The 15,950-nt window shown below is 53.2% G+C and overlaps 1 protein-coding gene across 2 annotated transcripts; it reads right to left on the bottom strand.

The window, feature by feature from the left end:
• Window positions 1-3,640: 3,640 nt before the first annotated feature.
• Window positions 3,641-15,483, bottom strand: SCNN1B (sodium channel epithelial 1 subunit beta). Of its 2 annotated transcripts, none has more exons than XM_059826447.1 (13): window positions 15,173-15,483; window positions 13,765-14,275; window positions 13,481-13,487; window positions 12,289-12,505; window positions 11,340-11,443; window positions 10,721-10,884; window positions 10,155-10,262; window positions 6,855-6,972; window positions 6,048-6,123; window positions 5,801-5,858; window positions 5,441-5,502; window positions 4,452-4,527; window positions 3,641-4,006 (listed from the first exon to the last, which is right to left on the bottom strand). In XM_059826447.1, exons 1-13 carry the CDS (start codon window positions 15,481-15,483, stop codon window positions 3,641-3,643), a joined length of 2,178 nt encoding a protein of 725 aa, XP_059682430.1. The 2 variants fall into 2 exon arrangements, with proteins under 2 accessions (XP_059682430.1, XP_059682431.1); XM_059826448.1 differs by lacking the exon at window positions 13,481-13,487 and having other exon boundaries at window positions 12,289-12,482; window positions 13,765-13,847; window positions 13,977-14,275.
• Between the last annotated feature and the right edge of the window lie 467 nt (window positions 15,484-15,950).

The raw sequence follows: 15,950 nt of genomic DNA, 5'->3' as shown, positions 1-15,950 counted from the left end.
CTCCTCACTAGGAGGTGCGGATTTTTGAGGCTGTTCTTCACCTGCTGCTGCTGCATTTCGCAGGGCAGACGGCCCCGGGCAGGCACCCAGCTGGGGCTGAAGGTGTGAGGAGCGAGCCGGAAGGTGCAGGCTGCCCTGCCAGCTCCGCAGCCTGAGACCTCCTGCAGCCTTTTCTGTCGTTACAGCTCCGTGGCAGCAGACACCGGAGCCCACCCCAGGGTGTCAGCAGCCGAGGCACTGCCTTTCAAAGTGGCTTAAAGAGGGCTGGCCTGGGAAAACAGCTCTGCCTTCCCCCTCTCTCTGCAGCCCGTCTGATTGCAGCGAGCTCCTCACGGATACCGCTATTTCATCAGCACAGGAGCAGGCTCGGGGCGACTGTTTTGCCCTACAGAAAAGCATCTGAAGTCCCTTTGCTATATCTTTATGTTTGAACAGCTATTTGGGTTCCCACACAGCCAGACTTCCCGGGAGTGATGTTGACAGCGTTGTCTGTTGGTGAGAGCGTGGGAACAGATGCCCAGGTTTTTGTTCTCAGCTTTCCTAGTGTTTTAAGCAAATTGCTCTATTGTGCGTTTCGGAGGGAGCAGTGTTTCTTCACTGTTGCAAAATCGTTTGGAGGTCTTTGTGAAGTATTGGCTTGCATGCGTACGCTGAACACCGAATCGGGAGGGGACGGTGTCAAGTGCTTGTTTCCGACTGGGCCGCGATGTGGGATGAAGTGCTGTCGCTTTACAGGGTCTCTCCTTTTTGGTGAAGGAGGCTGTACCGTGGGGTTACGGTGCTCAGGGAGCGAAGCATCCCATTAGGGAGAAGGGAAGTGAGGAATCGGGCAGGAAAATTCTAGGACAACTCTTGTAAGAGCTGGATTCCTCTGTCTTTACAAGAGTCGTAACCGCCTTTCGTCTGCCCTGTCAGCGCTCTGGTTGGTTTTATGTGCTTGCTGAGCTCATGCCGTTCTTGGGCTTAGATAGTTTCCTTACAGAGCAATGTGTTCCTGGGCTGTTGTCGTTCGCTCTTGCAAACGAGAACCAGCTGATGGATAAGCACATGGATTTGTTATGAAGGCGCTCTCTGAATCAGGATTTTTATTCCTCATATGTTTTATTTTAGGCATCCTCTGGCTGCAGATGACTGTAAATTACCCCTATTTTTCCGCTCCTCATCCCAATCGAGATCAGAGGCGGGCACGGTTGCTTACCAGCCCAGGAAGGCCGGTGGCAAGGGATAAGTTGTGTGCTGAGCCCTCGTGTAACTGTTCCAGTTCATAAGGAATCTGGTGCTGAAGGATGAAAGTGTCCTCTCCCTCTTCTCCTAGTGTAGCATAGCAGGTCTGTTGTTTGCTTAATGTATAAAAGATAATCATATGTTGTTTCTGAGGCAAAATGTCTTCTGGAGGGATCGTTCCAGATGCTAAAAGGCCTGTAAAGCATTAGCTGGTGGAACGAGTAGGAAGTTCTGCAAATGAAACTGCTCTGCCAAGTGGCATAGCGTCAGCTTCTAAATAACCCCCTTATCTCCTGATTTTCAAGCAGTGGCAACTAAAACAAACACAGCCTCCAGCTCAGGAGGTCCATGACCCGTGGGCTGCCAGGAGGGTGAACCAGAGGAAGGGCTGTTCCGCACATGCCCCGGGTGCAGGATTTGCCCTGTGCATCGGTCTCTGGGCACTGTCAAAAGGAAAAGCCTCGGCCAGGTGGGTTGCTGAAGCACTGATCGAGAAGCAATGGTGAAACCTTTGCATGGTTTCTAAATCGGCTTTAATGTCTGGCTCTGCAGGATTTGTTAATTTACCCGGTTTTGAGCACCCCGCACATGTTGAGCGAGAGGCGGTGGGACTCCAGTCACTGAGCTGAAACCCAGGAGGGTGTGAAGGAACACGCCACGGGTACGCACCAAACTCTCCTGACCCTCACTCCTCTTTCTCAACAGCAGAAAACCCAAACAGGCTGAGAATGTGATTTCCAAAGCTGTTTCATTACTTAAGAATTTGAATTTAATTTTTAAAAGGTGGTTAAGCTTCTTGTTCTTATGATCACCCAGTGACACTGGAAAATGTCTGTAAAAGTTTGGATATCAGAGGTAATAGAAAATTAAAACTTTAAGTTGCCATTACTTTTGGAGCTAATCATAAAATTTTAAAAATCAAGAATTTAAGAATCAAGTCTTATAAAATTAAGGCTGCAACTATTCTACACATTATTATATTGTAACTATACTGCAGCAGCGTTTGACCAGTTATACGGCAGTAATTAGAGGTTTGACTTTTTCAGTGAATGTTGAACACAGAAGTTCCCCTGTGCGGGGCAGAGTCAGCCACGCCGGTGGCATCTTGTCTGGCAGATCATCCCCCGGTTCCTCGGTCCTGCTCGTGGTACTCGTCAGCAGCGAGACCCACCACTTCCACCACCGCCCAGGGGAGATGGAGAGAGCCTTGGCACGCTCTGCCCCGGCGGCTCCGCACCCGAGCACCCTGCGCTCGGGGACCTTCAAGCAGAGAAGGCGCGTGGACCCCCCTCGCCGCCGCAGCTGCCCCAACCACCCCGCGCTCGCGCCGCACTGGGCGCCATGCCCAGAACATCGTGTTCCCAGTCGCATGATTTAACCACGCAATTGTGTTTCCTCTTGAAGATTTGCAGAAGTACTTCAGTAAGGCAGTACTAAAGGTCCCCGTGGGTTGCGATGGGCTCCTGGGAAAGCCGCGGGCCGGCAGCAGCCAGCGGCCAGGTGAGCTCACTGCATCGCTCCACCTGGGCCCCCAGGGACCACCGAACCCCCCGGCCACCCTCACGTCGGGGTGAGCACAGCACAGCCACGGCCATCCGTGTCTCGCTAGCGCTGAACCGCACCTCCTGCCAACAGGAAACTTAAGGGCAACTTTTTAATTAATTTATTGCCAAGAGTGGTACTGTTAAACGGCCTGGCACTTCCTCCCCACACCTGAATCTTTATGGAAGCTGCAGTATTTCTGACACACACTAACAACTGTGCCCACCTGCAGTGCGAGCTTTAACAAACCCTGAGCAACAAACAAACGGAGCACCCGTGGGCTCCAGAAGCAAAGGGACGGTTTTCTTCTGCTCTGTTTCTGTCGTAGTTATTTAGGGGTGGGAATACTGTGACCTCAGAAGTCAAAAGTAGCTTGGGTCCCAACGCCGGGGTCCCACCCACGGGGCAGCACAGCTGCAGCACACACTGTGCCACGTCCATGCATCCACCCTCAGGACATCCTGGCCTCTCCCCAGCACCGCCTGCCTCTCCGTGGTCCTTTTCCTGTTCCCTGCCCGCGCTGCCACAGCCCTGCCTTGGACCCTGGCCGCAGCCCTGCACAGCTGCCCGCACCCCCCTCTTCTCACCTGGAGAAGAGTGTTAAATGTGTTAAAAAGAAACGGTGACTTACGATTCTATAGCAATACTGATATATGCAAGCTCCACATGCTATGAGATTTATTACAGGGTTTATTAGACAGAGCGTCTTCACAGTGAACACTTCAAGGTGGGGAGGGGAGGACAGCCCAGCCAGGGCTTTTTACTTCCGTCCTAATTTTGATAGAGAGTAGAAGATTGCTCAGCAAGTGACAAACCGAGCACAGCGATGGCAGCCTGCTGTTGGCGGCCCTTGGGAGGTGATGGGGTGCGCTGCTCACTCGGTTTCTGTGTCGCTGTCAGGACCGAGGACGTCGAGGGGCTGGACGCGCAGCGAGTCGTAGTTGGGCGGGGGGGTGCCGGGCTCAGGGGGCAGCACCTCGTCCCTGGGGAGGGCACCCGTGTCCTCGTGCTGGAAGCCCAGATTGGTGTGAGCCTCCACCAGCTCCGACACCGTTGGGGGTGCGTCCGGGTACCGTGCCTGCACCCGCTTCTGCTTCAGGCCTTTGCACCAGCTGATCACGTTAATAATGGTGATCCACAGCGAGTCGATGATGATTTCCCCGAACTCGATGAGGCACAGCACCGAGCCCCCCATCCAGAACCCAAACTGGCCTCCCAGGCTCGACAGCAGCCAAACGATCTGCGGGGAGGAGAGCAGGAGTGAGCCGAGGCGACGGACCCTGCTCTCTGATTAGCCCCTGCCCATCGCCCTGTGTGCTGGTGCCGAGCTGGCCGGAGCCCCTGGCCCTCCTGCCCCCAGGACCTGCCTGCCGCGTCCCTTGCCTTGCGGGTGCTCCCTGGTGCTGCTTCTCAGTGACCTGCCCTGCCCTGGCGACGGGGACGGGAGGTGGAGGGGAAGAACGAACCGAGGGCTGCAAACCGGCCCGTGGAGGCGGCTTCGTCCGCTTCATTGCCACGGATGTGTGAAGCGGCAGCACTGAGGGACTCGGCAGGCTCCCGCCGAGGAGCGTCTCCCGGCAGGGCTGATCGGCCCCGAGGAGCTGAGCCCTGCCTGGGCACCTGGGCTGACTTGTTTCTGTCTGCTCACCGGGCACCGTGCAGAAGGGGCAGGGATGGGCACTCACCGTCGTGGCGGCAGACTCTGAGATGGTGCGGTAGTTGTATTCCTGGAAGTAAATGTTCAGCTTGATGATCCCGTTTCTGTAAGGGACAAATGGCAGGTCAGCACAGAGCGGGGCTGCGGGCATCCTGCGCCTCCGCTCCAACGCCTGCCCGCGGGAAGGGCTGCACACAGCCCGCCCAGAGCCGCTCGCCACCGTCCACTGAAACTTCGGCCGGGCACGTGGGAGAAGTTAAAAAGTGCCACTGGCTGCAAAGGGAAGAGAGATGCGGTTCTGAGCTTCCTCCTGAAGAAGCGCTTGGGCACCCAGAAGCTTCTCTGGGGCTGTTTGCTTTGCTTTTCCCCACTGCCCGGGTTGGTCTGGAGGGGCCGTCGCCCCTCCTCGGTGCCCTGTACCTCGGGCTCCTGTCTGCACACACAGAGCGGCTGCGTTGCGACCGACTGCGTTACAGGGGGCTTAATGTGTACCGATCAGCCAGTATCCGTGACACCGTTTCCGGATTCTCTAGGGTTTTTTTCCTTGGGGAAAAACCCTCCTCTTTTCCCCCTAATTCAGGGTTTAGGTTTTCAAAGGGTGACTCAGCAGTTACCCTAATTTTGGTGCAACCCCACTACTGCTGCTGCTGTTGGCAGATTCAGAGGCTTCGGTGTGAAGGGACGAACGTTACGATCCAGGAGCTGGACCCTGGTGATTCACAGCTTCCGAGCTTCCAGACTCCTACATGCAACTGATGAGAGGTGCTGCAGTTAATGTCGATTTTAACTTAACTGCACGTTTGGGATTGTCTGGCCCGGTTTGTTACTATGGAGAGCAGAGGACATGCACAAAGTGCGTTTCAGATTTGCTTTATGTATCTTCCAGGCAAACATGCACCAACTCTTGTCCTTCCCTTGCATTAGCACACGTGTGCTCTGGCCCATCGCCAAGGTTCATGTTAATCTAATGTTAACAGGCTCAATAGAGAAGATAAAGTGGTTGTTCCTTTTACTTACCTGTCCAGAGTCACGTTTGTTGACATATCCCTTTCATAAGACAGAATATGGAAAATCCAGTCCTAGGAAAACAAAATGTATTCAGAACCGAGCGGAAGCATCCCCTCTGGGCGCCTGCTGGGGCAGGAACCCAAGGGAGCCGCAGGAGTCGGTGCGGGACCCCCGGGGAGGAGGAGCCGTGGGGGTGTCCCTCCTCCTGCCTCACGCCCTGGCACGAGTGTTCGCTGGCACACTGAAAATGTGGGATGTAGCAAAGAGGCACTTGCCACCTGGACATTAGCTCTGAAATCACTGAGTGATTCATGTGGCTAAGAACAGGTAATTATTAATGAATGTTTCCAAGCAAGAAATTGGAGTTACCTCCGAAGCTTCAGACGGCCAGTCTGCCATGGAGATGGTCATCTTATACTGTGTGTCGCTGGGGAGAGGAAAGGAGAACATTGGTACAGAAGTTTCCCCTCCTCTGAAGTCACTGGAACTTCAGTTCTCATGCAGAAAAGCAGCCCTGCGTGATTTGCTGCCACTTTAGAAAGGTCAGAATTGATGGGAGATGAAATGCAGGATGCCCTCCACCTTTAGAGCTGCCAGAAACAGCGGATGTACTTACTTGCATGTTTCCTTACATGAGTCAATACAAATCTGTCTGTGTCTTATACTTGATCTCAGTGATGAATAGCAATATGCTGTTTGGTGAAAACAAAAAAATCAAAGCATCTGTTTAGATAAGGACCCCACTTACTGGACCGTATCAATTTCATTTAATGAAATAAATATTTAGGTATGAGCCTGCTGCACAGGTTTGCTCTCTTCCCCACTAACCTTCCTTTCCTTGAGAAACTCGGGCAAAGCGGTCAGACAATTTAATAGTAAATTAAAAATAAATGTTCATTTTCTGCCGACGGTTCCTACAGCGCCAGCTTGCCGACGGCAGAGGTTTTGGCACAGCCCAGGCCGGCTGCGGGGCAGGAGGGCGGCTGCCTGCGGGGGCTGCCTGCGTGGAGCCGCGCTGCCGGTCTCTGCCCGGCCGCGGGGAGCACCAGACCCCCGCCTCTGCGCATCCCTGCAGGAGCCCATTGCCCCTGCTCGGGCCAGCTTGTCTCCCAACTCTTCAGGCGCGGAGGCCTGGAGCGTTACCCCTTTTTCTCTCCCTTTGGTACCCAGAGGCTCCGGTTACCTCTCCCGGCTGGAGCCAGCTTCCCTGGGGCAGCAGGGAAGCTGAGCCCCTCAGCCCGTGGCCAGGACCGAGGTTTCGCCCCTTCTCCCCGGCACTGACCCGAACGGCCACGGGGAGACCGTACACAGGCAAAAGCCATTCACCTCTTGCATGTACAAATAAAGCCCGTGTCCACTCCCGCCCCTCCTGCGTGCCAGGACCCTGGGGAGGCTGCGCAATTAGTTTTGTTCATGTTCTTACCCCAACCTGGGTTATCTTCGTTATTGCAATAATTTACCCCTTCAGGTAAAGGAAACATATAGTGACCACATCCACAGATTTCAATCATGTGATTTTGGAAACAAGAGCGCAGGCAAGCCTGAAAAAAGGGAAGAGGGAGCTGCTTAGACGTGGGCTGAACCCCCCTGCTCGCCTCTGTGCTGCTGGAGTCTACGCTAGCTATGAGAACTACTTGGCTCCGAGGCATTTTCACTCTTTCGCACTGAACAGCTGATTTTTTGGCCCACACACAGAGATGGCTGAAGCCACAGAGGGAGCGGGTGCTGCCAGAGCCCATCCCTGCGCGACGGCATGATCCCGTCCTCCAGCGCGCACCCAGCATCGCCAGGCGGCACGGCAGGCTCTGGAAGCCGGGCACAAGGCACACTGGCTTTACAGCGGCGAGCTGAGGCAGGTGGATAAGCTGCTGTGCGTTGAGTTGCACTGCGGTTACGGTTTTCTCTACGACGCATTGTTACTGCTGCTCCTCCAGGTTTTAAGGCACATCCTAGTTGTGAGCTGCCCGTGGGTAAGTCACCTCGCAAGAGCAGAAGGGAACTCAGTGCCTGCTCCCAGTCGCACAAGAGACTGCTCATTTCTTAACGATTTAGGGCTTCATGGAAGTAATATGGAGTTTCCAAAAAGGAATAAAAACATTCCACTGCACCCAGAGACACTGCTGTTGTCTCCAGGCTTTATGTGGCATACTGGGCTGGCTTCCACTTTAAAGCCAGGACTCTAAAAATACTTCAACATAAAGAGCAGGTTTTAGAAATCTGAATTATCTTATCTGTGCATCTGCTTCTGTCCTTGAAAGGATTGCAGCCGCAGCTTCGGCAGCGTGCGAGCCGGGCTGCAGCGCTGCCATTAGCTCAGTCAGGCATGAAGTTAATCATCCGAGATTGGAGTGGGATTCTGGATGAAACAGTGCACAAAGCAATAACAAAGTCTATGAAAAGATAATTAAATTTAACAGCTCCAGCTAGGTAGAACAACCAGAGGATTTCTGTGTGAAACAAAATGCTTACAGAGTTCACTGCAACCAGGGAGTGATGGAGAAGCCTGGTTTTGCTGAGAGGTCTCTGAAGTGACGTGAATTATGTGGACATAGAGCCCCAGCCAGCGTTTAGAAACTTTTAAGTAATAATGCAATCATTTCAAGTATTTGCTTAAAGGTTATACAAGCGTCTTAAAAAGTAGGGTAAAGTGGTGCAATTGTTGTAATTATATAAAGGCAGAAATATAAAAAAACCCTGCTAGACCAAAGCCCCCCCACTTGCCTGGGGTGTATTCTTCAGCCTTTTGTAAATAACCCCCCAAACGGTTTTGATGTTTTCCTTATTGCCAGATCTCACCCTCCCGAAATGCCTCTCCCTTGTCTTATAGCCTGTTACGAATTAACCAGTCCTTAATGTTTACGCTGTATTTTTCGGCAGAGTCAAGGTTTACAAACACTCAACTTTCTCATCGCAATTTTAAGGTGAAGAAAAGGCAAAGGTCTGTCTTCAGACAAAACAAGGAGGTATTTTCAGGGTGAAAGATGACTTAATTCCCTTACAGAGGGAAGGATTAAAAAGCAGGAGTGTTCAGGAGAGGAATCCCTCCTGTATATTCCTCTCCTGTCAGGGATAAATATTACTTGCATGCACAAAATACGAGCTGCTTTGCACGTTAGAGCAATGCCGTGGCCAAAAGCTGGAGCACAGCAGTTCTCCAGCCAGCTTTTGTCCCCCCCGAGCAGCGGGAGCCAGCCTGGCTCACGAAAAGCGTCACATTAACGTCTCAGCAAAAGCTCCCCAGCGCCGCGGTCAGCGTTCGCGCTGCGGGACGGTGCCTGCGGTCGCTGCGGACGGAGCAGCTTTGCTGTCCCGGTTACGGCGGCACCCGCAGCCATGGGGGTAGCCCAGCACCCCCGAGTTTAGCGAAGGTAGCCTGCGGGACACGGTAAGGACTAGAGACCTCCCCTCGACGGCTGATCTGCCTCTAACTAAACGGCTTCAGCCAAGCACGGAAATTGTCGGGGAAAAAAGGTATTCCCACAGCTGAAAAAGGAATTAATTGCCTTAATGACATGGCATGAGCAATTATTCTTTTTAAAGGAGAAAATCTGCTCTGCGGCTTCCTGCGGCTGAGGTGGGCGGCCGGCAGAGCAGCGTCGGGCCAACGCTGTGCTCGCCCCCCTCGGGGAGCAGGTCGGGTCCCCGGGGAGGACGGGGAGCTCCGCGCTCCCAGCTCGGCACCCTAGGAGAAGGGTTTTCCCAGTGTTCCCTACGTTCTAAAGGAACTGGCGTTAGCCAAAGCTACTGGGAGTTTCAGCCTGTTTCAGACGCTCTCCCCTGCACCGATGGAGGGGCTCCCTCCCGGCTCTGTCACCTGGGGGCTCCAGCGGTCCCCAGCACTCCCAGTGAAACCAGTGCAGGGAGGGAGCGAGGGCGGACGGGGGTGCGAGGTCTCCTTGGCCGGCGCTGAGGTTCTGCCCCCTGAGCCGAGACTGTAATCGACCGGCGCGTGACGGTAATTGGGGCTGCTCGGGGAGCCAAAAGGGGGGACATCTGCAGAACCCGGGGGGTTTTAAGGAACGGAGGGGCCCAGGAGCACCCTGCCCTTGCTTTGCCTGGTTTTCAGGATGAGTGGGAACCCTCCGCTTTGGGGACCTGAGCTCTGAGGCAACAGAACACGAGGAAAAGACCAGCATTAAACTGTGCTCATATGTGGAGGTAAAAATACTTGCTTTTTTGTCTGCAAATTAGGACTTTGCCGGCAGGGCACACATAGCAGGGTCCCCTGTAACAACAGGGATCCTGGGGGCTTTGCTGTGTCTTGGCTCTTGAGAAAATGACAGAAATGACCATTTCCATCCTCTGAAAATGAAACAAGCTTCATACCTGGCTAAGGGAACGGTAACCGCTGATGCCTTTTCCTGGCCGTACGAGCTGTTTTGGCGCGAGAATGAAAACTGACGATTACGCTAAACTGTGCTGCCTGCCAGAGCAAAGTTCCTTATCTTCTGATGCAAGTTTTAATACCTGCACCGTTAGGTCTTGCTCCTGCAATACACAGTTATTGCCATTGCATCCACTGGGATCGTTTCCAAACCTGGAGCTACTGAGTGTTCAGACTCGAGTGCGGCTTTATTGCCAGAAAAGAAGGTTCCCGTGTTTAGGTTATGCTTTCTACTTTATCATGGCTGATCCTGCAATAATCCTGCATACTAGACAAAGATTTTAACTGCTTTGACAATTTTTCCTAAACAGTCTTGTTTGATTTAAAAACATGTTTTACCTGTATGGAATAGGAGGTATTATATTGGCTATAGAGATTTTTGACTGGGACGTCAGACCCGTTCATGGTGCAGTCACTGTAGGGATAGCCCATCCGTTCCAGTTCATCCTGAAAGAAAAAAGAAACAGCAAACTTCAGTAGTCATCACTCCTCCCCAGGTCCCTGGCGCCCGTTTTCTAGAGACTCTGTAATTCCTGTATTCCCTGCTGGCTTTAGAAATACATCAAAGAATCGCAGGCGGCTGAGCTGAAGCTGCTGCAGCCCATTCCCCAGGGCGGATCGAGGCGGGTGAGGGTGTTCGAGAGCAGCATGTTTTAGCAAGGCACCTTCTGACACGCTAAAGGAAGAGGGAACAATGACCTGAGCCCAATATTTTGGCTTCAGTAAAGCACTTTGCCAGGACAGTTACATAAAAGTCTCCATAAACGGTTCCAGCCCACAGCTAGCATATACCTTGACTCTTTTGGTTTGAGCCAGTTCAGCCAAGACTTAAAACAAACTTGGTTGCAGTCCCATCAGATAACATTATTCTCAGACAATCTGCTCTAGAGGAATGCCACACATACCACTAACACGCCGATGGAGGTTTCCGTCCCGGCCATTGCATAGATGCCCTGATCCTTAAGGAAGGGGAAGCTCTTCTGTTGATGCAGCATGAGCCTGGCCCCGGCAGCAGATGACAGGTAGGGGATATAGTCTTGCTGGCTGATGTCCAGAATTAACTTCAGCCCTGGGACACCAGACAAAACACTCAGAATAGGAATTGTATCAAAATGCGAGTCTTTGGGAAAAAAGGAGTATATTTTCTTTTTGCTGTGCACAGAAATCTCCGCCCTTGGGGGAAGAGCTGGGGTCTGGCTGTCACGGCAGCCTTGCACGTGCATAAACACGCGTGACGGCGAATGCACAGGATGGAAATATGACATTGCCTCAGATATTTCGGCTATCCAGATGTTACACTTCTGCTACCTGTAACATCTGTAGTCACATTACTTGTTTCTGTGTGGCACGTTTTGCTTTTGGGGGCTTGTCCCCTCCTGGAAAACCATTACTCCCTGCTGTTGTGCTCCAGACACAGAAATTGTAAATCTGTTGTATCTGACAGAAATGGCCACTGAGAGACAGAATAACTCCCAGCACTTCTGCTCCTTTTGCTCCTTCTTCCTTAGCGGAGCTCTCTCTTACCAAACTCAGCTCCAGGGTTGGAAGAATTCAAAGCCTCTTCATCCATGCCCCAGTTAAAGATGTAGCAGTTACCGTGGTCTGGGTGATAGATTTGGGTGAAGTTCCTGAAAGAATCATGCACGTAAAACTGTGAGTCTCGCGGAGGACTAAAGGGTTATAAAATAATGTATCTGGGGGGACTGGTGCTTGGTGGTTAAGTCTGGGATTCACTTTAAAATAGAAATTTCATCTGATATAATTTCAATCAATCTGCTGTTGAAGAAAAAGCAAAGCGAGGTACTGGTGTGTACCGAGACAAAGGCACTGGGGAAAACGCTTTGTCGGAATGTACAGGAATCGTCTGTCACACAGATGAGACAGAAACAATTGCTTGATCTGAGTTACGGTAACAGGTTTCGGCTGGTGTTTTATCTCGTTCTTTGATAATTCTCCACTGCCCTCTTTGCAGAAGGGGCAGGACTCCGTGCAGCCCGGGCTGCTACTGCGCACTCATGTTTCTCAAAACCGGGTATATAAATTTGCCATTCACAAGAAACAACGATGGCTAAAATGCATTTCTCAGAGCCTTATGTAAAAAGGGGGGGGGGGGGGGGGGGGGGCTGTCACTGGGGCTGCACCGCTGTGCCGGAGTATGCTGACTCAGCACCTGGGCTGGCAGCTGGTTATCACTAAATACCCCGGGAAGGTCCCATGGATGCTGTTAGTCTTGATATGTCACGAGCAGAACGGCCCCTCAAAACTAAAACTCAAGCCAGAAAATAACCCGTTTCAGCCAGGATCACCTCCACAAACCCTCTGGGATATGTTACTAGGGTTAAGCACCAGCAGAAATCTCTTTATTGACTGATACATACCTTAAAAAGAGCAAAGAAAAAGGCTGTCATGCCTTTAGCGTCCTGTACCGTTCCTGATGTGACAGAAAAGGGCAGGGAGCTCAGAATGCACCTACTTGTAGTTGCAGGGTTCGGCCCCATAGAGACACGCCAGGATCATGTCTTCTGCCTGGTAGCCCATCCTGATTCTCTCTTGCAGCGGGACTTTGGAGAGGATGCTGGTGGACTGCAGGATGTACCACTCGGTCACCGCCTGCGCCGCGCTGGTGAAGTTCCTGTAGGTGCAGTTGTCGGAGCCCTGATGGCTGCACTGGGGACACACGGCAGGCAGGTCTGAGCCCGTCCCACGGCGGGGGACGGCAGGAGGGTTGGACGGCGTGCACCCCCTCTCCCTGCACGCTCGGCTTGATGCCAGCCCTGCCTGCTGCTCCCCGGGGAATGAAGGAGCTATGGCCAGATGGGACCTGTGGAGCCGGCTGTCGCGTTTGCATGTGTTTACAGACGGGTCCCTTCCGGGGAGATTTCCCAGCTGGGCAGAATCTCCATCGGTCCCAGCGTTACCTCCACAAACTTACAGAAAACATCACTTTTTGGCCAATTCTTTAAGGCTGGAGTTGCCCCAGCTTCCAAGGTCTGGTCAGGCAGAGTCCTCGAAGCCTCCATGGGAGCAGAGGGTGGGGGTTCGCAAGACCACCATGTGCCTCTGCGCTGAGGACTGCAGCAGGAGAGGGGCAGGGGCAGCAGCCGCAGCCTCTCCCCGGCATTTTGGGTGCCGGACCCAAGGAAGGGGTGAAGGCGGCAGGGAGCCTGCGTGGAGCTCCTCTGCCCTGGCTCTGCCCTGGCCTCAGCCCGCAGCAGGGCTGCGCTGGGCGACCCCAGAGGATGTGCAGCGTTGTCCTCTGCGCTGCGGGCAGACTGCACCACCAAGGCTGTGCACAGCTCAGTTACCGCCCGGTACTGGCCAGCGTTTCCAGCATCCCTCTCGCCAGAGGCTGACGGATGCGCTGGCAGGATCCGCTCCGTACCCCTGATGCAGTGCTAGACTGCTGCACGCTGTCAGTCCCTCTGTTCCTCTTTCCACAAGGAACCTGCTGACCCTACTGATGTTATGCAGCTACCTAAAATTCATCACAGACTAACTTAACATGGCTCCTTGCTGGGTTTCCTTTCATTTAGGGACGTATATTTAGGGTATGATCCTGCTGCAGGTCCTGCATGCAGAAATCCAGCAGCTTCAGCTGGGTGTCTGGCTGTGTAAGCTGCGGGGGATCAGACCTCCCTCTGAAATTTTAAAAAATCTTAAAATACCTCTGTGCTGCCTTCCTCAGAAAAACAAACAAACGGCTCTGTAGCATTGAAATAACACGCCATAACTTGCAAACTGCCCACAGGCTCCGTGTGCCCTGTACCTCGGCAGGGGCCAGCTCAGGCAGCCCCCGGCCCTGGCGCAGCCGGACCGGAGCCCCGAGGCAGAGCGGCCATGGGCAGCTGGTGGGGAAGAGATGCCAAGCTCCACATTGCGTCCCTGCCGAGGCGCCCAGCGCTGCCCGTCCCTCATCCCTCCCGGCTGCCTCCCGCGGAGCCCCTCTCACCAGCTTCACCGCCAGCTTGTACTTCTTTTCTTCCGACGTTGCGTTGGCTGGGGCAGGTGGAGCAGCGGTTTGGTTCCCCACAGAGTTTTGGTTCCCCGCAGAGGTTTGGTTCCCCGCAGCAGTTTGGTTGCCTGCAGTGGTTTGGTTCCCCGCAGAGGTTTGGTTGCCCGCAGCGGTTTGGTTGCCAGCAGAGTTTTGGTTCCCCGCAGCGGTTTGGTTCCCTGCAGCGGTTTGGTTGCCAGCAGAGTTTTGGTTCCCCGCAGCGGTTTGGTTGCCCGCAGCAGTCTGGTTGCCCCCAGCAGTCTGGTTGTTCTCAAAGATGTCCAGGATGACGGGGTTGTCTTTGTCGTGCTCGTCGATGAGGACCAGAGGTATCTGGTGCCAGAGCCCCAGGTCGAGCGGCGGGGAGGTATTCTCGCTGCTGTTCCCCGGTGTGGGCTGCAGGATCCTCTCCAGTGCCGCTTCAATGAGCCTGTCCAGTTCTTTCAGCAGATGCTTCACCTCTGAGTATCTGCAGGACAAAGGGGGGTTACCAGGTGGTGTACAGGCGGTGGGGACGTGGAGCAGCTCGTCTGCTGCTCCACTGGCCTGGGCTGTCATGGGGACCTCAGATCGCTGCCTAAACATTTACTGGAGAAGAATGGGAGCCTCCGTGCCGAGCATGGCCAGCTTGGACATGGGCATCCCAGCGGCCTGCAACCAGTTGTAAAACCAGCGGGAGGATAAACAGAGTGCTGCGGTGGTGAACCTGCCAGTGCAGAACCGAATTGGTTGTATTTCAGTAATTCACTATAGTTTACACAAAACATCTCTGGCAAGCAGAGAGAAAAAAACCCAAATTCCTGCGTGTCGGTCAAGAGCATGTTGCCTTGGGCTATGCTATTGCATGGATATAAATTTGAAGCAACTCTAACAAAAATCAGTTACTCCTTTGAAATTGCTATTGAGTTATATCACTGCAGCTCCCAGCTGATACTACTGTTTAACCAGCTCTTAATGGCTGGAGTGTGAGCGATAAGAGGTACGTTCACGGCGAGGAAGGAGAAAGAAAGGGATTGTGGGGAAAGATTGAGAGACTGATTTTGGTTGTGACAAGCGAGTTGAACTTCGAGTTTTCCCTGAGCCAGGGAAAGTTTGCAGGGAGGCAATAACCATCATTAGATTAACTGATACAGTAAGGAAACCCAGGCAAACTCGCAGGCACACGAACCCTCCTCCAGACCTGCGCTGTTCACCTTTCTATTGTCCTCCTTTGTTTTTTAGAGCCACTCGGTAAGTCAAAGGGTAATTTCCATTGGTGGTCCTAACGCGATATCTGAGACAGGAATGGATCCACAGTACTTTGCACTAGCAGTATAACTGAGGGCGTTAATGCACGACTGGGTAAATTAGGTGAAGAAAAACTTACTTGAAAGGGTTGGCATTGCAGACCGTGACTGCTGGGAACTTCATGGTCTTAAAGCCAATAGAGAGAGATGAAGTGACGTTATAGGAGAGGTAGGTGTTGATGAGGATGCCCCACTGCCAGAAGACCAGAGACGCAAAGAGGAGCGTTAGGAAGAACCAGATTAATTTCTTCTTCGGCCCCTCTTTGATGATGCGCTTCGGGCCGTGGGTGTTGGTGTTGTCGCAGTACCAGACCAGCAGCTCCTTGTAGGTGTAGCCAGGGCCCTTCTGCAGGCGGTGCAGCGCTCGAATGAAGTACTTCTTCAGGTTCATCCTGCGGTCTGCGAGCGGGAGACAAGACATCACCACAGCTATGATGAGAAGCAGGGTTTGTACTATGCCAAGTGTACCTGTATTGTCAGCAAAGCAGCACTGGAATGGTTCTGCGATGGCGCGACCGTGATTTTATAACCCGGGAGAAACTTGGAGCAGATGTTCTGCAGGGTCATGCCGTGGCAGCGAAATGGCACGGAGCCCCTCACCTCCCGAGAGGGTACAAGGGGGAGGTTTGTGCTTCGCAGTTCCAAAAGTGGCGAATGTTTTTGTCACGTCCCTTCCGGGGTCCCTTCTGGCCCCAGGAGAGTTTAGTGACTTGGACCTGCCAGACATGGCTGTGCCTGCGTGACTTACCGAGTGTTGGCCCCCCAGGCCCTGCAGATGTTGCAATAACCAACAAGACAACGTTTTAGGAAGTTGGTGTTTGGTGTGCAAACAGGTACTCCTGCAACATCGCCTGAAAC

Source organism: Gavia stellata, chromosome 18 (genome assembly GCF_030936135.1).
Source record: "Gavia stellata isolate bGavSte3 chromosome 18, bGavSte3.hap2, whole genome shotgun sequence".
In the NCBI taxonomy this organism is placed as follows: Eukaryota; Metazoa; Chordata; class Aves; order Gaviiformes; family Gaviidae; genus Gavia; species Gavia stellata.
Note: the sequence above shows the minus strand (reverse complement) of the source record. Positions and strands in the feature narration are given on the sequence as shown.